At 38.8% G+C, this 21,093-nt stretch overlaps 1 protein-coding gene across 1 annotated transcript; it reads left to right on the top strand.

Moving 5' to 3' along the window:
• Positions 1-17,537: 17,537 nt before the first annotated feature.
• Positions 17,538-18,275, top strand: LOC107782084 (uncharacterized). The gene is made up of 3 exons (XM_016602915.2): positions 17,538-17,957; positions 18,074-18,100; positions 18,201-18,275. Exons 1-3 carry the CDS (start codon positions 17,538-17,540, stop codon positions 18,273-18,275), a joined length of 522 nt encoding a protein of 173 aa, XP_016458401.2.
• The last annotated feature ends 2,818 nt before the right edge of the window (positions 18,276-21,093 follow it).

The raw sequence follows: 21,093 nt of genomic DNA, 5'->3' as shown, positions 1-21,093 counted from the left end.
CCGGGAGATCCCCCTATCTTGCATATTTACTTTGGGACTACGGACGTATTCTAGGAGATCCCCCAGCACTACATATTTACTTTTGGACTACAGACGTATTTCAGGAGATCCCCCAGCACTGCATATTTACTTTGGGACTACGAACGTATTCCGAAAAATCCCCTTGTACTGTATATTCATTTGGAACTACGGGACGGTATCCCGGAAGATTTCCCACTGTGTTTACCTTATTCTGAGCCGAGGGCCCCCTTAACTATTAAATTTTCGAGGATTTACTTTAACTGCGTTACCGTAAATTTTACTTATATCTTTTACTATTTTAATTTATTATATTTACTCCGGTAGGGCCTTGACCTGACCTCATCACTACTCGACCGAGGTTAGGCTTGGCACTTACTGGGTACCATTGTGATGTACTCATGCCCTTCCCTGCACATGTTTTCGTGTGCAGATCCAGGTGCGAGCTATCAGCCTCAGGGTTAGTGCGTGCTGCTGATTTTAGGAGACTTCAAGGTACTACTGCTTGCGTCCGCAGATCTTCGGAGTCCCCTTTTACTCCCTCGCCTAGAGATTTTCTTTATTATCTTCAGACTTTTGTATAGAGCTACATAGATTATAGCAGCTTGTGACTTAGTAATATTTCGGGTCTTGGAAAATTATTTTGTGTATGTCGAGTGGTACTACTCTTGGCTATTCACAATATGTTGTTTATCTTTAAAATGTTGTATTTTTTTTATATTTTTCGTAATATTAGGCTTACCTAGTCGTAAAGACTAGGTGCCATCACGACACCTTACGGAGGGTTAGTTTGGGTCGTGACAAGTTGGTATCAGAGCACTAGGTTCATAGGAGTCGCGAGTCATAAGCCAGTTTATTAGAGTCTCGCGGATCGGTGCGGAGACATCCGTACTTATCTTCGGGAGGCTATGTAACTGTTAAGAACAATCACATTTCTTTGATTTCCTTGTCGTGCGAGTTATTAACACCAAAAATTCTCAGATTCTATTCTATTCTTTCTCACATATGGTGAGGACCCGTACTAGGAGGACCGACGATCAGGCACCCAAGTCCCCTGTCAGAGCTGCCAGAGGCTGGGGTCGGGGTAGAAGACGACCACGCGGTGCAGCCCGAGCACTTGCGAGAGCTGCGTCAGAGGAGCCCCCAGCAGCTCCAGCTGGAGGGCCAGCACTAGAGATCTCTATTGCTACTCCAGCCCTCCAGGAGACTTTAGCTCAGTTCATGAGCATGTTCGGCACTCTGGCTCAGGCTGGACTATTTCTGATAGCTCCCGCTACATCTCAGGTCGGGGGAGGGGCATAGACTCCCACAGCCCGCACTCCTGAGCAGAAGGTCCAGGTTGATCAGGCCCCAGAGTATATTCCTATGCCCCCAGTGGCTCCGATTCAGCATGAGATCAGGCTAGCTACTTCTGAGGCAGAGCAGCTCAGACTTGAGACGTACAAGAAGTACCACCCACCTACTTTCAGCGGACTAGCTTCAAATGATGCTTTGGGTTTTCTTGAGGAGTGTCATCATATTTTCCGCACTATGGGCATTATGGAGACGAGTGGGGTTTCTTTCACCACTTTCCAGCTAAGGGGAGCGGCATATTAGTGGTGGCATGCCTATGAGCTGGGTAGTCCGGACGAGGCAGCCTCGCTCACTTGGACTCAGTTTTCAGAGATGTTCTTGCGTGAGTATGTTCCTCAGAGTCTCAGTAGCTCACTATGATTGTGTCGGAGTATGCAGTCTGTTTCAGTGAGTTAGCTCGCCATGCACCGACTCTGGTTGCTACAGTCAGAGAGAGGGTTCGTCGCTTCATTGAGGGACTCTACCCTAGTATTCGTACCAGTATGGCCAGGGAGTTGGAGATGGACATCACTTATCAGCAAGCAGTGAGCATTGCAAGGAGAGTGGAGGGCATGTTTGCCCGGGACAGAGAGGAGAGAGAGGCCAAGAGGTCTTAAGAGACTGGTCACTATTTAGGAGCTCGTGCGCCAGCAACACGCTATGGTAGGGGTTTTGTGAGTCGCCATGTTCATTCAGCTCTTCCAGCAGCCAGCGGTGTTCTAGCTCTACTTAGACCTCAGGAGCCCTATTATGCACCGCCAATATCCAGTATGCCTCCTACTCGAGGTGCTACTACCGGCCAGTCCAGCAGGCCAGGTCTGAGTCAGTCTCAGCCGTCGCGTCCTCTGAGAGGTTATTTTGAGTGTGGTGAGACTCGTCACATGGTTAGAGACTGCCCCAGAGCCAGGAGAGGTACACCTTCACAGACTTATCAGCCTCCACGTGCTCCACCGGGTCCTCCGGCCATTCTTCCAGCACCAGCTACCACCCCACCTCCTCAGCCAGCTCGAGGTGGAGGTCGGGGAGGTCGAGGTCGCCCTAGAGTGGGAGGCCAGGCTAGGTACTATGCCCTTCCAGCCCGTTTAGAGGCCGTTGCTTCATATTTAGTCATCACAGGTATCGTCCTTGTCTGTCATAGGGATGCATCAATATTATTTGACCCATGCTCTACGTATTCATATGTGTCTTCTTATTTTGCTCTACATTTGGGGATATCTCGGGATTCTTTGAGTTTCCCCGTTTATGTATCTACTCCCATAGGAGATTCTCTCATTATGGACCGTGTGTATCGGTCGTGTTTGATTGCTCTTAGTGGTTTTGAGACCGGAGCTGATTTGTTATTACTCAGTATGGTAGATTTTGATGTTATCTTGGGCATGGACTGGTTGTCGCCCCATTATGCTATTCTTGATTGTCACGCTAAGACCATGACGCTGGCTATGCCAGGTTTGCCGAGATTAGAGTGGAGAGGTACCTTAGAGTATACTCCCTGCAGGGTCATTTCATTTCTTAGGGTTCAACGAATGGTTAAGAAGGGGTGTGATGCATATTTGGCCTATGTGAGAGATGTCAGTATTGATACCCCTACAGTTGAGTCAGTTCCAGTAGTGAAGGACTTTCTAGATATGTTTCCAACTGATCTTCTGAGCATGCCGCCCAACAGAGATATTGATTTCGGCATTGATTTGTTACCGGGAACTCAACCCATATCTATTCCTCCTTACCGTATGGCTCTTCCTGAGTTGAAGGAGTTGAAAGAGCAGTTGCAGGAATTGCTTGATAAGGGTTTTATTAGGTGCAGTGTATCACCTTGGGGTGCTCAGGTCTTATTTGTGTAGAAGAAGGATGGCTCTATATGTATGTATATTGATTATTGGCAGTTGAAAAAGGTTACAGTGAAGAACATGTATCCTTTGCCTCGCATCGATGATTTATTTGATCATTTACAGGGTGCCAAGGTGTTTTTCAAGATTGACTTGCGATCTGGCTATCATCAGTTGAAGATTCGGGAGCCGGACATCCCGAAGACTGCTTTTAGGACCAGATATGGTCACTATGAGTTTCTTATCATGTCATTTGGGATGACCAATGCCCCAGCAGCCTTTATGCATTTGATTCACAGTGCTTTCCGGCCTTATCTTGATTCCTTCGTCATTGTGTTTATTGATGACATCCTGGTATATTCCCGATCTCGGGAATATTATGAGCAGCACCTGAGGACCGTGCTTCAGACTTTCAGGGAGAAGCAATTGTATGCAAAATTTTCTAAGTGTGAATTCTGGCTTGATTCGGTGGCATTCTTAGGCCACATAGTGTCTTGTGATGGGATCAAGGTAGATCCGAAGAAGGTGGAGGTAGTTCAGAGTTGGCGCAGACCGTCATCAGCTACGAAGATCCGCAGTTTCCTTGGTTTGGCGGGGTATTACTGTCGCTTTGTGGGGGGATTTTCATCAATTGCAGCGCCTATGACCAGGCTGACCCAGAAGGGTGCTCCGTTCAGGTGGACCGAGGAGTGTGAGGAGAGCTTTTAGAAGCTCAAGACAGCTTTGACCACAGCCCCAGTACTAGTATTGCCTGCAGGTTCGGGGTCCTACACTGTTTATTGTGATGCCTCGAGGATTGGCCTTAGAGCGGTATTGATGCAGGATGGTAGGGTGATTGCCTACGCGTCTAGACAATTAAAGGTGCAAGAGAAGAATTATCCGGTTCATAATCTCAAGTTAGCAGCTATTGTTCACGCCTTGAAGATCTGGCGTCATTATTTGTACGGTGTTCCTTGTGAGATCTACACTGATCACCGAAGTTTGCAGCACTTGCTCAGGCAGAAGGACCTTAATTTGCGTCAGCGGAGCTACTTAAAGACTATGATATCACTATATTGTACCACCCGAGGAAGGCCAATGTAGTGGCCGACGCCTTGAGTCACCGGGCAGATAGTTTGGGGAGTTTGGCACATCTTCCGATAGCTGAGAGGCCCTTAGCCTTGGATGTTCAGGCCTTAGCCAGCCAGTTCGTGAGATTGGATATTTCAGAGCGTAGCCGAGTATTAGCTTATGTGATTGCTCGGTCTTCTCTCTATGACCGTATCAGGGGGGGCCAGTATGATGATCCTCATCTTCTAGTTCTTCAGGACAGGGTTCAGCGAGGTGATGCTAGAGATGTGACTATTGGTGATGATGGTGTGATGAGGATGCAGGGCCGGATATGTGTGCCCAATATAGATGGGCTTCGAGAGTTGATTCTCGAGGAGGCCCACAGCTCGCGGTACTCCATTCATCCCAGTGCCGCGAAGATGTACCAGGATTTGAGACAACATTACTGGTGGAGGAGGATGAAGAAGGATATAGTTGGGTTTGTGTCCAAGTGTCTCAACTGTCTGCAGGTCAAATGTGAGCACTAGAGACCGGGTGGATTACTTCAAAGGTTAGAGATCCTAGAGTGGAAGTGGGAGCGGATCACCATGGACTTTGTAGTTGGACTTCCACAGACTTTGAAGAGGTTTGATGCTATTTGGGTGATCGTGGATCGGCTGACCAAGTGAGCTCATTTTATTCCAGTGTTGACCACTTATTCTTCTGATAGGTTGGCTGAGATTTATATCAGAGAGATTGTCCGCCTTCATGGTATTCCAGTATCCATCATTTCAGACAGAGGTACACAGTTCACATCACGGTTTTGGAGAGCCGTACAGCAGGAGTTGGGTACTAGGGTGGAGTTGAGCACATCCTTTCACCCTCAGACGGACAGACAGTCCGAGCGCACGATTCAGATTCTTGAGGATATGCTCTGTGCCTGTGTGATGGAGTTCGGAGGGTCATGGGACCAATACTTTCCACTTGCAGAGTTTTCTTACAACAACAGTTATCAGTCCAACATTCAGATGGCACTGTGTGAGGCTTTGTATGATAGGTGGTGCCGGTCCCCAGTGGGATGGTTTGAGCCGGGCGAGGCCCGATTGTTGGGTACCGACTTGGTCCAGGATGCCCTGGATAAGGTGAAGGTGATTCAAGAGAGACTTCGCACAGCCCAGTCCAGGCAGAAGAGTTATGCGGACCAGAAGGTTCGTGATTTGGCATTTATGGTTGGTTAGCGGGTCTTGCTTCGGGTATCGCCTATAAAGGGCGTCATTAGGTTCGGGAAGAAGGGCAATCTGAGACGAGGTTCATTGGTCCTTTTGAGATATTGCGGCGAGTTGGGGAGGTTGCTTATGAGCTTGCCTTGCCTCCCAGCCTAGCAGGAGTTCACCCCGTATAACACGTGTCTATACTCCGGAAGTATCACAGTGATCCGACTCATGCATTGGATTTCAGCTCAGTCCAGTTGGACAAGGATCTATCTTATGTTGAGGAACCAGTAGCCATTTTGGACAGGCAGGTCAGAAAACTCAGGTTAAAGAATATTGCTTCAGTAAAGGTCCAGTAAAGGGGTCAGTCGGTCGAGGAGGCTACTTGGGAGACCGAGCAGGATATGCACAGCCAATACCCTCATCTTTTCATAGTTTCAGGTATGTCTTTATACTCGTTCGAGGACGAACAATTATTTTAAGAGGGGGAGGATATAACGACCCGGCCGATTATTTTGAGAATTAGAGCCCCGATCCCCTAATATCTATTTTCCCTATATTTGTTTCCGCTTTTGGGATTTGCCGGAGTGATTGGTTATGGAATTCAGAGAGTTTTGGGACACTTAGTCCCTAGTTGTGAGTTTAAGCCTTAGAGTTTGGATCGTAGTCGGAACTATGTGAAGACAGATCTAGAATAGAATTCCATTGACTCCGTTAGCTCCGTTGAGTGATTTTGGGGTTAGGAGCGCGACCGGAATGTGTTTTGGAGGTCTGTAGTAGATTTAGGCTTGAATTGGCGAAAATTAGTTTTTCTACGATTTCGGCCGATAGTGAAAATTTTGATATCGAGCTCGGAATGGAATTCCGAAAGTGGCTGTAGGTTCGTAGTGTCATTTTTAACTTGTGTGTAAAATTTGAAGTCATTCAGACTAGATTTGACGTGTCTCGGCGTCGTTTGTAGAATTTAGAAAATTTTAAAATTCTTATACTTGAATCCGTGCTTAATTCATGATTTTGGTGTTGTTCGATGTGATTTGAAGGCTCGACTAAGTTCGTATAGTGTTTTAGGATTGGTTTGTATGTTTGGTTGAGGTCCCGGGAGCCTCGGGTGTGTTTCAGATGCTTAACAAAATGAACTTGGACTTAGAGAAATTTTTGGAGTTGCTAGTTCTGGTGTTTTCGCACATGCGGTAGGGAGTCCGCAGGTGTGGCCTCGCAGAAGCGAGGCTGGGATCACAGGTGCGCTTTTAGCCCAGGGAGTCAGTGGTCGCAGATGCGATGAGTGAGCCGCAGAAGCGGAGCTGCATCAGCGGAAGGGCAGTCGCAGATGCGTAGGTGAGAAGGACCCAAGGTTCCGCAGAAGTAGACAATTGAGCACAGAAGCGCATCCGCAGGTGCGGACCCAGCCCAAGTAAGTGGACTTCGCACCTGCGATGGATTGTCCGCAGGTGCGTGACCGCATGTGCGGTCCTAGGTCCGCAGGTGCGATAATTGTTGGGCAAAAAAGAGGATTTCGAGGGTTTGAAATTTCATAACACAAAATTCGATTTAGAGCTCGGTGGGAGACGATTTCTCAAGGGATTTTGAAGGAGAACTATTGGGTAACTAATTCTAACTCTATTTTGATCATAATACATGAATTTATTGTTGTTTTCCTCGTCTAATTAAGAAAATTGAGGGTAGAAGTTTGAAAATGGGGGAAAATGTTCCCCAATTGAAAATCTGAGATTTGAATGGGAATTTGACGTCGGATTTAGATGATTTTTATTCGAGTGAACTCGTGAGTGAATGGGTGTTCATAATTTATAATTTTTACCCGATTCCGAGACGTGGGCCCGGGGAGACTTTTTTTGGGCGTTTTTCCTAATTTCACGCTTTAGCTTCGAATTAATTAGCTAAATTAGTTACTTGTAGTTATATTTACATTATGCAATTAATTTTAATAAATTTGGGCCATTTGGAGTCGGATACTCGTGGCAAGAACGTGTTATTGAGGTGATTTGAGCTGTTCGAGGTAAGTGGCTTGCCTAACCTTGTGTTGGGACTTTTCCCTTAAGATGTTTGATATTAATTGATGTGTGGGCGCCGTGTACGTGAGGTGACTAGTACGTACATGGGCTATTATTACAAAAATCCCGTTTGTTTTCCTTTCTAATTCATAAACTATTTTCCCTTATTAAATTGCACTAATATGTTTAATTGTTTAGCTTAGATTAGAGGAGCATGCTTACGTGATTTAACTGCCTATTTGACATTCTGTGCGCCATGCTTAGTTAAGTCCCTATTTTCCTTATCTGTGTTCAGTATAAACTGTATAACTCGATGCCACACCTGCCATTTCATCTTGCGTTGCATATTTAAATTGGGACTACGGACGTCTTCCGGAAGATCCCCCTGTCTTGCATATTTACTTTGAGACTACGGACGTATTTCGGGAGATCCCCCAGCACTGCATATTTACTTTGGGACTACGGACGTATTTCGAGAGATCCCCCAGCACTGCATATTTACTTTGGGACTACGAATGTATTTCGGAAAATCTCCTTGTACTGTATATTCATTTGGAACTACGGGACGGTATCCCGAAAGATTTTCCACTGTGTTTACCTTGTTCTGAGCCAAGGGCCCCCTTAACTGTTAAATTTTCGAGGATTTACTTTAACTGTGTTACCGTAAATTTTACTTATATCTTTTACTGTTTTAATTTATTATATTTACTCCGATTGGGCCTTGATCTGACCTCCTCACTACTCGACCGAGGTTAGGCTTGGCACTTACTGGGTACCATTGTGGTGTACTCATGCCCTTCCCTGCACATGTTTTCGTGTGCAGATTCAGGTGTGGGCTATCAGCCTCGAGGTTAGTGCGTGTTGCTGATTTTAGGAGATTTCAAGGTACTACTGCTTGCGTCCGCAGATCTTCGGAGTCCCCTTCTACTCCCTCGCCTAGAGATTTTCTTTATTATCTTCAGATTTTTGTATAGAACTACATAGATTATAGCAGCTTGTGACTTAGTGATATTCCGGGTCTTTGGAAATTATTTTGTATATATCGAGTGGTACTACTCTTGGCTATTCACAATATGCTATTTATCTTTAAAATGTTGTGTTTTCTTTATATTTTTCGTAATATTAGGCTTACCTAGTCGTAAAGACTAGGTACCATCACAACACCTTACGGAGGGTTAGTTTGGATCGTGACAGTTATTTTCTCTCTATTTATCATGTTGTAGTTCTTGTTGATCATGTTGAGAATGATCACCTTAATCAGAATTCATTAGTGAGAAAATTTAGTTGATGTTTCTTTCAACTTATGTCGTTCAATGGAAATTTCTCCAAACTTAAGTTTTTGGAAAATTTAAACGGACTCAATATATTTGTATCTCGCTTCGCATATAATGCTTTTTAATACAAATTCAATATCTATACACTAATTACATATGTGTTTTTACTCTAGTATGAATGTAGTTTATATTTATAATTAACAAGTAGTAACATGTTACTTACCTTATTTTAGGTAATAAACTTACATTTAATACAAAAATTTCATGAAATTAGCTTATAAATGATTTTCAATTGACATATCTAATATCTTTCCGCACTTTATCATGGTATTTTGTTCCCTAATCCTATGTACATTATCATTTTATGACTTCTTATTTATTTAGTATTCATGCTATAACAAATTGAAGAATGCTACTTTTTGACAAATTGACAACTTTAATTAACCTGTACTTCATAATTCTCATTGTATCATTTCTAGCACGGTCACAGTAGGCCATATACATAAGATCAACATTAATAATTACTTAATGTAAATTGATAGCTTATTTCTGTGCTTTATTTTGGAAGTCTATTTATCGAAGAAAATATAGAAGGATAGAAGGGGAAAAAGAGTATAGCGATTTTTTCTCACCATCCGTTTCCCTAAATCCAAGATTCAGTTGAGCACAATTACTAGAGTTAAATGCGTTCTATAAATGCAGAGTATATGATGGCGATTTTGTTTTTCCTTATATATATATTTCCTCAGATATATTTGAGTACTTAATATGATCACAATCCTTCTTTCTTATTATTCCGTTCGTCTCGAATTATTTGTCGTGATTTCTAAAAGTAATTGTCTCAAATTATTTGTCATTATAAAAGTTCAACACAAAATTAATTTTTTTTTATTTTACCATTAATAATAATTGTTCTTGAAGATGGAGATGGCACATAAATAGGATAAATATTCAATGAAGATATATTATATCTTAAGACATAAATAAGGGTAAAATAGTCAAAAATCCCTTCTAATTAATATTTCTTAATAGCCGTGTAAAAGAGAAATATGACAGATAATTTGAGAAGGAAGGAGTATATCTGTAACATACTATTTTCATCAATATTAATCTTTTCTTTTCATCAATATTTATCTTATGGTATCATTTATAGACGAGTACTTTTCTGTACCAGGTTTAAATCGAAAAAATTAAAATCCCGAACTGACTTACATGCAGAAGCCAAGAGATTATTGGAATCGAATTTATGACGCTATTGAGGTTTAGATAATTGAATTGTTTGCAGAGATTTGTAAGTGGATTCTTTACTTTGAAAGCAACAAAGGGTCTTAATATAATTAAATAATTTAAAATATTTTTCTCCGATAACTTAAATTTTTAAATGAGATGGTTAAATTATTCAATATAGTATTAGAGCAGATAACAGATACTGGGATCAAATCTCACTGCTATCCAAAAAGAAAACAGCAAAAAGAAAAAAAAAAGGTCTCACATGTTTCGCTCATGAAAATGAACCACTTGTGAGCAGGCGCGTTGAGACGTAATATAATTAAGTAATTGAAAGTGTAGTCTCTCAAACATGTTAAGCTTTTAGATGAGATAGTCACACGACTCAACGGTAGTTCTTGGGATACTTATTTTAGATAATTCCAAGCATAGCTAAGTTATTGACATGTAAAAAGAAAATATTGACGCTACACAGTCTTCTCATGTCATTTTTCGGAAATACTATATACATAGTAATATATAGCCAAACAGTTTCCCTTGAAAAATTGAATCCAAGAAAATGTGCTCTTATATATAATCATAGTGGACAATTGCAAAGGCGGATCCATGATTAATGAAGTGTTATGAGTTCAACCTTTTAGGTTTTTAGCCTTTAATTTATTATATTTTTGAAGTTATACATTCATATATACAATTTATTACAATTTTAGTGAATTTCTATGCATAAATTATTTTTTGCATCCACAATATTGGATTCAGATGAACCGACAACTTAAATCTCCACCAGCTTCCCTGGTCGATTCGGACAAACCCTTTTAGTAGGCATTTTTGAAGGTTATTAATTCTTCAGTCGAAACCAACCAAACCAAACGGCCGGAGGTGAATGTTAGAGGGAGGAAGTAGCTGTTAGATGTGAGATAGTTTAATTTTATGGATTTAAGTTATATATTGATAATATATTTTTATAAATAATATTCATAAATTTTAACTTGTGATAATAAGTTAGTTATTAGTATTTAATTATCGAATTACTAAGTAATGCTTATAAAGAGACTTATATGTAATTACTTAATAAATGATTTCACTATGTAAATACTTTCTTACCGTTAGTGCATAACATAAAATCTAATATCACATCCATGTTTATTTGCCAGGACCCTATGTGAATACCATTCAGAAAATCTAACTTTGGACAAAACTTATCCACTAGAAGCTCAAAATTTACAAGATCTGTCTTTCTCTCCTGTATACTCCATCATTCATACTAATATTAGCAATGGTTTAAGTAAGCAGGTTGCCATGAATTAATGCACTTTGAATAACATAGAAAATGAATAACTAAAGGGTGGTTTACAAGTTAGGGCTTCATTTCAAAATCAAATTACTACGTCCTTAAAGTCAATTTTGGTGACAACTGAGATTTAAACATGACATAAATGTAGCATCGACCGGGGTCAGTTATATGGATTATGTGGCTCTTTACAAACTTGTTTTTAGTTTTATGATCCTGTCTCTTTTTTTTTTTTTTTTTACACCTGAGAGATGTACTTTTACACGTAAGAGATCAGTCTTTTAAACATAAGAGATCTAAAAATATTATTTTTTTAATTTTAAAATTATAAAAGGGCATGATGTACAAATAGTACAATCTCGACCGTCACTATTAGTGTCTATAATGTAAATGGCCCCTACATTATCAAATGACTAAATAAAAAAGGACAAAAATACAAAATTAGTCGATCAGTCAAAATTAATTACATTTGCTTACCAAAAAGTATATAAAATATATATTACAAAAAATATACATTTTGCCGACTATTATTTTAGAAACGGATAAAAATATATGACCGAAAATATAGACTTCAATGGACCACTACAAGTTGTGGCAAAAAAAGTATATGTGCTGATCAAATTTCATGGCTAGCTAATTTGCAATGAGGATAAAAAGAAAGACAATAATCTTTTTCTTCTTAATATGAAAAGTTTTAGAATTTGAATGAGCATAATATCAATTACTTTAAACTGACTTATTTTAATATGTTTTTATATACTTTCTCATTAATTTACTTTCTGTGTTTAAAAACAAAAACTCCAATATCTGGTTGGAATTAATAAGAGTAATTTTTTCCTTAGTCTGTTACATACACATTGCTATTTTAAGAATCGTCAGAGAATTCAAGTTTTGTTAGATTCAACATGCATGATTATTACATGCCAATACGCAATTAATTTTAGCATTTGTGACCAATATTTCCATTCTTGAAGCAATTAGAAAGCTTTCTCATGCTTTACCTAATAAGGACAAGGAAGTGTCTCAGTGCGTAAAGAAAATAAATGTCATCATAATTGCTGTAGGGCCATACTGCTATCCCTTTTATTTCAGCTGTCATATGACTTTTAAAATATAATAAGTAAATATATAAGACTAAATAAAGACGTAGACAACTAAGGTTGTCTTTCATTTAGATATTTTAATTAGTCTACTACAGGTGTTCAATATTAAGGTATCTAAACAAGCAATTATAACAACTTTAGCTGTTTCCGTATCTGTGATTGAACAAGGCTTGATTAAGGTATCTAAATAAGCAATTACAACAACTTTAGCTGTCTCCGTATCCGTTAAGCCAAAATACAAATATGAAAAACTCAACGAACATCATGATCTCATATTTCCTCTAGTTATGGTTGTTATATATTTTGTTCTTTTAAAATAAAAACACTTTTGAAAAAAGTGTTAGGATAAAAAATAATTTGGTGTCATGTGGAAGCTAGTAAGCAAACCTTGAACAACGATAAATCATACAACAAAAGAGAAATATAGCAAAAGAGACATAAATATTTAACGTGGTTCGACCAATTGACCTACGTCCACGGTAGAGATGAGCACCACTATATAAAAGATAGTACAAAATATCGAGAGAACAACCTTACGATGAGGCGAACACAAGTGACGCACTGGCCTCATTTGTTTTTTTTTTTTTAAGATTAAGACGTCTGAATCTGAATACACATCTGAATATCAAAATGTGCATTAAGATTAAGATATCTGAATTTGAATACACATATGAATATTAAGATGTGAATACTAAATGATTAACACTGTTTGTTTTTTAACATCTGAATATATAAACTTTATCATAAATTTAAAATTAATAAACACAAAATTCAAACAAAATACTAATTAGTCTAATATACTATCAATAAAATATATATTTTTAATCTAAAAACATTTCATTTTAATTATGGCTACAAAATGAATGGGGGAAATGGTGATCACAAAATTCTCTCTCTAACCTCTCTCTCATGGTGCTCGGTGTGCGATAGCTAATGTGCGCCTCTGTGTCTTCGACCATGGCTAGGGGATGGGGAAGAGGACGACGATGAGGACGAGGTCAGAACAACAACCATTAGTAGCATTTGGTAACTCTGTAGGTGCTAGATTACCAGTAGCTGTGACGACAACTTCTTCTTCGACTGCAACAGGGAATCCTTTGCAGAGTGATAAATCGGTGGTATCTTCTGAATGGGTGGCACCTGAAACAATCCAATCTCTGGGCCGATTAGACCTTACTACTCCACCTCCTTCTGCGGAAAAAGTGGATGGTGGTAAGGGGAGCTCCAATGAAACAGTATCTACACCTAAGGTGATTGAGGAATTAGATCGAACATATGGTATGCCTAATGACAAAGGGAAGCTACCTGCATGGATCAGCTTGTTTAAGAATAACAGGTCAGCGGAGAATGGTATGGCTCTATCCTATATCCCCTCTCAAATTGTGGATGGGCATTCGATTATCCAATTGGAGAAAGTTGAGGTTGAACAGGAGACATTGAAATGGCGATGTGCGCTAATAGCCTATTTCATAGGTGTTGTACTAGGTTATAATATCATGCGTAGATTTGTTAGCCAAAACTGGGCACAAGCTGCAAATCTTGATCTATATCTCCATGACGAGGGTTACTATGTGATTAAGTTCCAAACTATTGAAGATCTGAATGCAGTCTACTATTCTGGACCATATTCAATCAACAATAGACCTATTATTCTTAAACCCTAAACACCTGAATTCGATTTCAATACTGAATTCCCTACTGAGATTCCACTACGGATGAAATTCCCAAATCTCCCTATGAATTGTTGGAGTAGCAACTCCCTTAATAGGATAGCAAGTGTTATTTGAACTCCCATCTTTGCAGATGAATGTACTTCCAAGAAGACACGAATTTCCTATGCTAGGATGCTTGTTAAAGTAAATGTCACTAGAGAATTGCCTGAAGCAATTACAGTGCTAGATCCAAATGGTCGGCAATTCACCCAGGAAGTTATATTTTATTGGAAACCTGAGTTCTGCCAACTATGCCAAGTAGTGGGATATAAGTGTCCACCTCCTCCTAAGCCTGACACTTAGAATCATGCACCACAGGAAAGAAGAAGAGAACCAAGTAAGGTTACGATGGAATGAAAAACTAAGAGACTAGTCCCTCCAAATGCTACTGCACCTGATATTCAAGTAGGTGCTACTAGTATTGAGATGATCAACAATGTTCCTAAAGAAGCTCCACCTGCTACTTATGTAGTAGTTTAGTGTGTTGAGCAAAGTAAAACTGTAGATTCTCAACCTCATGCACAGAAGGAGAAAGTCTTGATGAGCAGCCCTGAGCTTAATTTAGCAAATTTCCCTGCCCTAGGCCCTGCATCATCTTCTGGTAATGTGTTAGCAAAAAAATGGAATAGTGTGAGTCTTACACTACCTCCTGATAAAGGAGGTGGCTCCAAACCTTCATTATGAATTGGATTTTTTGGAATGTTAGAGGTATGAATAAGAGGTATAAACAAAAGGAGTTGAGAAATTACTTAAAAATAAAGAACATTAAGCTTGCTGGACTAGTTAAAACAAAAGTTAAATGACCCAATGCTAAACAAGTATGGAATAATATTTTCCCTTGCTGGAGATTGGAAAACAATTACTAGAAGGCTATGAATGGGAGAATATGGTTACTATAGGACAAAAATCTATATGAGGTATCTGTATTGAAGTTGGATGATCAATTATATAGTTACAGTAACTTTAATGCAATTGAATATATAGAGGCTATGTCTCAAGGATTGAAACAGGTTGCACTTGGAGTTCATGTTCCCTAGCTGATTATAGGAGACTATAATGCTATGCTCCTCCCTCAAGATAAGATATTTGGGAACCCAGTTACCTATGCAGAGATCAAAGCCTATACGGAGTGTATTACTGATCTTCTACTGTCTGAATTACAATGGAAAGGGGAGTATTATACATGGTCAAATAAGCAGAGTGGTGTTGATAGGGTCTATAGCATAATAGATAGAGCATTTGGTAATCATGAATAGATGTTGCAATGGGGGCATGCAGTAACTGAGTATGAACTTTATTTCATTTCTGATCATTCTCCTATGATCTTTTCCCTCAAGATTAAGGCTAGAAACATCAATGTCCCATTCAGATTCTTCAATGTATGGACTGGTCATCAGGATTTCCTGCCTATGGTGCAACAAAGTTGGGAGCAGAAACTAGATATGTGGCCTATGAAGGATATATGGTTAAAGCTTAAGTTGCTTAAACCTTTATTGAAGCGGCTGAACAATGCAGAATTCAAGAGTATTTCTCAGAAAATTGTCCTAGCTCGAGAGGAACTGCAGCTAACTCAGGAGCTGATAAATGCTCTATGTACTGACCAGCACTTGGGAAACGAGAAACAGATCTTGCTTCATTTGGATAAATGGTCACTTGTGGAAGAAAGTTCTCTTAGGTAGAAAGCTCGCGCAAAATGGATAAAACTTAGGAATGCCAATACCAAGTATTTTTCAGCTTTGGTTAAGAAAAGAACACAAAAAAGCAGATATTACATCTTACATCCCTTACTGATGCACAACTGAATGATACTCTAGCTATAAAGAAGGAAATTATTGCTTTCTATAAATACCTTATGGGTACAACTTCCCCTTCAATCCCAACAGTTAACAGACTCACAATGATAAAAGGTCCAACCCTCTCTCAACAACAAAGAAAGGGAGTTATGTGATGATATTACTGACCAAGATGTATGGTATGGATTGTAGGCCATAGAGGATGACAATGCTCCAGGTATTGATGGGTACAATTCTCATTTCTTTAAACAAGGTTGGCCAATACTGAAGGATGAGGTTACTCTGGCAGTTAAACGATTCTTTACATCAGGGAAAATATTTAAAGCTATTAACTGCACTACGATCACTTTAGTTCCAAAGAATTCTAGTCCTCTGACAGTAAAGGAGTATAGACCAATTGCTTGTTGGACAATACTGTATAAGATTATAGCAAAAATCTTGGTTGCTAGGACTCAGAAAGTTATACCTAGTATCATTTGTGATGCTCAGACAGGCTTTATTCCAAGAAGGAAAATCTCGGATAATATTATCTTGGCCTATGAATTAGTCAAAGATTATGGAAGGTTTAATCCATCTCCCAGATATATGGTGAATATTGATTTACAGAAAGTCTATGATTCAATAGAATGGCCATATTTGAAGGAGGATATAAGTGAATTGGTGTTCTCTGGCAGATTTATCTCGTGGATAATGGAATGTGTATAAACTATGAATTATACTGTGATGGTAAATGGGAAAACTACAAAGACATTTGATGCTGCTAAAGGATTGAGACAGGGAGACCCCATTTCTCCTTATCTATTTGCAATGGCTATAGAATATTTGAGCAGGAAGCTACATAAACTTAGGGATGACAAATCCTTTAACTTCCACCCCAGATGTGCCAAATTGAAGATCACCCATCTGAGCTTTACAAATGACTTATTGTTATTTTCTAGAGGTGACCTGAAGTCAGTTAATGCACTTCACCAAGCTTTCAAACAGTTCTCAGAAGCTTCAGGGTTACAAACCAATCTACAGAAAAGCTCTATCTATTTTGGTGGAGTTGATCACGTGCAAAGAGATAGAATTGTACATAAGTTTGGCATTCCTGCTGGTGATTTACCTATTAGGTATCTAGGAGTTCCCCTATCCACTAAAAAGATCTCATTTATTCAATAGCAACCTCTAATAGAGAAAATAGTATCCAGAATAACCTCCTGGACATCAAAGAAACTCTCCTATGTTAGGAGAGTTCAACTGGTACAATCTATTCTTTTTGGAGTCCGATCATATTGGTCTCAACTATTTCAAATGCAGTTAAGGTCCTTAAACTTATTGATGCATATTGTAGAAGTTTTGTGTGGTCAGGCACTGAAACTATTACAAAAAAGGCCCTTGCCTCTTGGGAAAAGATGTGTTTTCCCAGAACCTTTGGAGGATTAAACCTCTTTAACATAAGGATCTGGAATAGAGCTTCTCTAGCTAAGACACATTGGGACCTTGCTCATAAAGATGACAAATTATGGATCAAATAGATCCATGAGTTCTACCTCAAAGGCCAACTCTTACCACAACCAAAGTTCCCTAACAAGCTTGTTGGATCATGAGAAAAATCTTGGAAGCTCGACAGACTTTGTTGCAAGTGCAGATAAGAAAGGGGCCAGGCAGCCCGACCAAACAAATTTATGAGCAGCTGCTACCTAGTTACCCCTAAAGTACCCTAGAAATGTATGATGTATAAGAATGATGCTAGACCCAATGCCAAATTCATCATGTGGCTGCAGCTACAAGACAAGCTTCTCACTACTGATAGGCTAGCAAAATGGGGGATAACTGTTGACTTAGAATGTGTCATGTGCCATACTCAACCTGAAAATAGAAATCATTCGTGCATGGACTGTGATTTCGCTATAACAATGTGGAATATGACTCTCATATGGCTTCAGAAGCAGGCAGGGCCAACCACTAGATGGAATCAACATGTAGCTTGGATAATCCAGAATGCAAAAGGGAGGACTCAACAAGCTCACATCTTTAGAAGTGTCTATACAGAATTTGTCTATGCCATTTGGATGGAGAGAAATCAGAAGATCTTCGAAAAGAAGTCAAGGGACTGGGAGAGTATAGATAGAGAGATTGCCTACTTGTCCAATGTTAGAGCATCTCATGGTGTCCAAAACTTGTTACATAGCATGTTGTTCTAGCTTGGCTAGCTAGAGGTGATTACTGGTTTGCTAGTTCAGCTTAGACTTTTGGTGTTTTTCTTTAGATAGCTAGTTGTGTTAAACTGGCTATGGTATTGTAATGTTGATTCCTGGTGATTAATATAAAGTTAGTTACCAAAAAAAAAAGTTACAAGTCTTATTAAGAATTTTCAATTTTATAAAATATGGCAGTTAGTGGTGGTGATTGCTAATAGTGGTATTGGTGAATGTCGACTAGAGACAGTGTGTGGTGGTGGTTTTGGTTGATGGTGGTGGTTCAGAGTAGTAGCTAGTAGTAATTGGTAATGATGACGATTATGATTGAGAATGGTAGTGGTAGGTGGTAATAATTAATAATGGTGGGTGGTTGTGGTGGTTGTGATTGTGATTGAAGAAGGTGGTGGTAGTTTATAATTGTGGGCAGTGCCGACTATGGTTGTGATGGTGATAGGGTGGTTAGTTGTGGTAGTTGAGGTAAATGAGTTTGTGATTGTGGTTGTGGTTGAGAATGATGGTGAGGGGGGAGGGTAGTGGAGATTTTGGGTGGTGGTTGTCGAGTATGGTGTCGGCTATGATTGAGGAGGTGGTGGTAGTTGAGTATGGTAGTAGTGGGTGGCATGGTAATAGTTGATAATGGTAGGCGGTAGTGACAATTAATGATGAATGTGGATGATAGCATCTGAATGAAATTAAATCATCGTTAAAGATCTTAATCATAAAGATCCATTAAGTGATTGTGAAGTAAAAAAAAAACTTAATGATTAAGATCTGTATGATTAAGATTCAGACTTTAAAAACAAACGCGTTAATGTTTGAGATCTGAATAATTAGGATTCAGACCTCCATTAAGTACAAACAAATGAGGCATAACACTTGTCCGGTAAAGTTCTTCTGCTAAACAAGACTCTCAAATCCATACGGCTACATTATGAATGATACTGAATAAGAAGGAAGGATCCTCATTATATAGAAGTCCAAACCTTTTCCTACAAGAAAAGGGACTAGCCAAATATGAGAGATTTATAATTTCGTTCTACAAGAAAGAAAACTCAATTATGGTAAATATGTTGCCCTTTTCTTTAAGATATAGGAAAACCACATATGGTAAGAAAATCAGGACAAACACCTAACAATTCTCCCCCCTGGCTTGAACAATTCTTCCCCCTGGCTTGAATTTTCTGACAAAACAAACTTGATCCACCTTCTTTACATAACCTTCAACTTGGTTACATCTCCAAATCTGCATCACAAAGTTTGTCTCAACATGCGTAGTACTCCGGTCAAATTTCTCAGACAAAAAATATGATTACCGTCAAATAGGTTGCGGCTAAAACTAAACCCACCAAGATGAACCTGTATTGAGCCTCGCTCTGATACCACTTGTTAGGATCGAAAATAATCAGGTGTCATGTGGAAGCTAATAAGCAAACCTTGAATAACGATAAATCATATAACAAAAGAGAAATATACCAAAAGAGACACAAATATTTAACATGGTTCAGCCAATTGACCTACGTCCACGGCGGAGATGAGTAATCCACTATATAAAAATAGAGTACAAAATATCGAGAGAACAATCTCATGAAGAGACAAACACAAGTGACACACTAATAATTGTCCCGTAAAGTTCTCAGCGTAAAGAAGACTCTTAAACCTCGTATGGCTACATTGTGGATGCTACTAAATGAGAAGGAAGGACCCTCAATTTATATAAGTCCAAACCTTTTCCTACAAGAAAAGGGACTAGCTAAATATGGGAGATTTTATAATTTTCTTCTACAAGAAGAAAAATTCAATTATGGTAAATATGTTGCCCTTTCCTTTGAGAGATAAGAAAACCAAATATGGTAAGAAAATCAGGACAAACACCTAACAAGGTATTCTAATTATAAACACCATTGAGTCTCGGGTGTTAGGTTGACATTAGGAGTGGCAAACAGGCGGGTCGAGTATGGACGACTAATGCAAAACTGGATAAATTATCCGCCTTCATCCATATTTAATATAGATAAGTTAAATGTCGGATAATATGGATATCCATATTATCCATGACTTCTTGAATATGATCACTTTTAGGAGAATTCCTAGTCTCCCAAACTTGATGAGCCCCCAATTTAAGTCTTTACAAATATAAAAGTTAAACTCATTAGTTATCCATTGGTTATCCATTTTCTAAGTGAATAATATCGTTTTTATCCATATTTGACTAGTTTTTTAAAAGTTCATTATTCAACTCATTTTTTAATGAATAATATGGATGAATAACTAATTTTTTATCCACTTTGCTACTACTAGTTGACATGTTTGTATCTTAAGATTGAATATGTAAAAACTTGTAGGAGGAAACGTGGTGTCTTACCTCATGTATTTTGTAAAGAGTTGATAGTTATGATTTTTATATATTCGTAGCTCCAAAATTAAAAATTTCAATTCGCCTTATTTAGCACACTTTCTGTCCGAAAATACATGTTATACAAGCATAAACGGGGTAGATTTACGTGTCCAAATTCTTCGAAAGAAAAAGGTCAATATTTACCCCTCAATTTTTACTAAAGTGTAAAAATTACCCTTATGTTGACGCTCAATTAGGATTCAAAGGCAAATATAAGACTTCTTCCACCTGTACGGTCAGGGTTAATTAAACTGAGGTGACAATGTTAACTAATTTCGGATAATACGGGAAATTTAACCCATTTTCCTTAACTAAATCCACTGTTTGTTATGTGTTTACGTAAATTCAGTAATTTTTATTAGATTCTATATATGTATATTAAAAAAATTATTAACTATTTATAAATATTGAACTATAAATTTAAATATTATTATAATTAACTTGTGGGCTGTTGTCTTTGTTATTTAGGACCATTTAAGACCATCTCAGAATTTAATTTCAGCATTCACGACGGACTTCCCACGATTGACCCTTAATTTGTTTCAACTTATGAATCTTTTTTAATTCTAACCAAAAACAATAAAAGGAGTATTAAAGGAAATTAATGAATTAACAGGGAGAGGGGACCAACAAATAAATAAGAAATCTGGAAATTAATAAAAAACAACTTAATTAATGTGGTTTTTAGGTGCA

This window comes from Nicotiana tabacum, chromosome 23, assembly GCF_000715075.1.
Source record: "Nicotiana tabacum cultivar K326 chromosome 23, ASM71507v2, whole genome shotgun sequence".
NCBI lineage: Eukaryota > Viridiplantae > Streptophyta > Magnoliopsida > Solanales > Solanaceae > Nicotiana > Nicotiana tabacum.
This window is presented reverse-complemented; position numbering and strand designations above follow the sequence as displayed.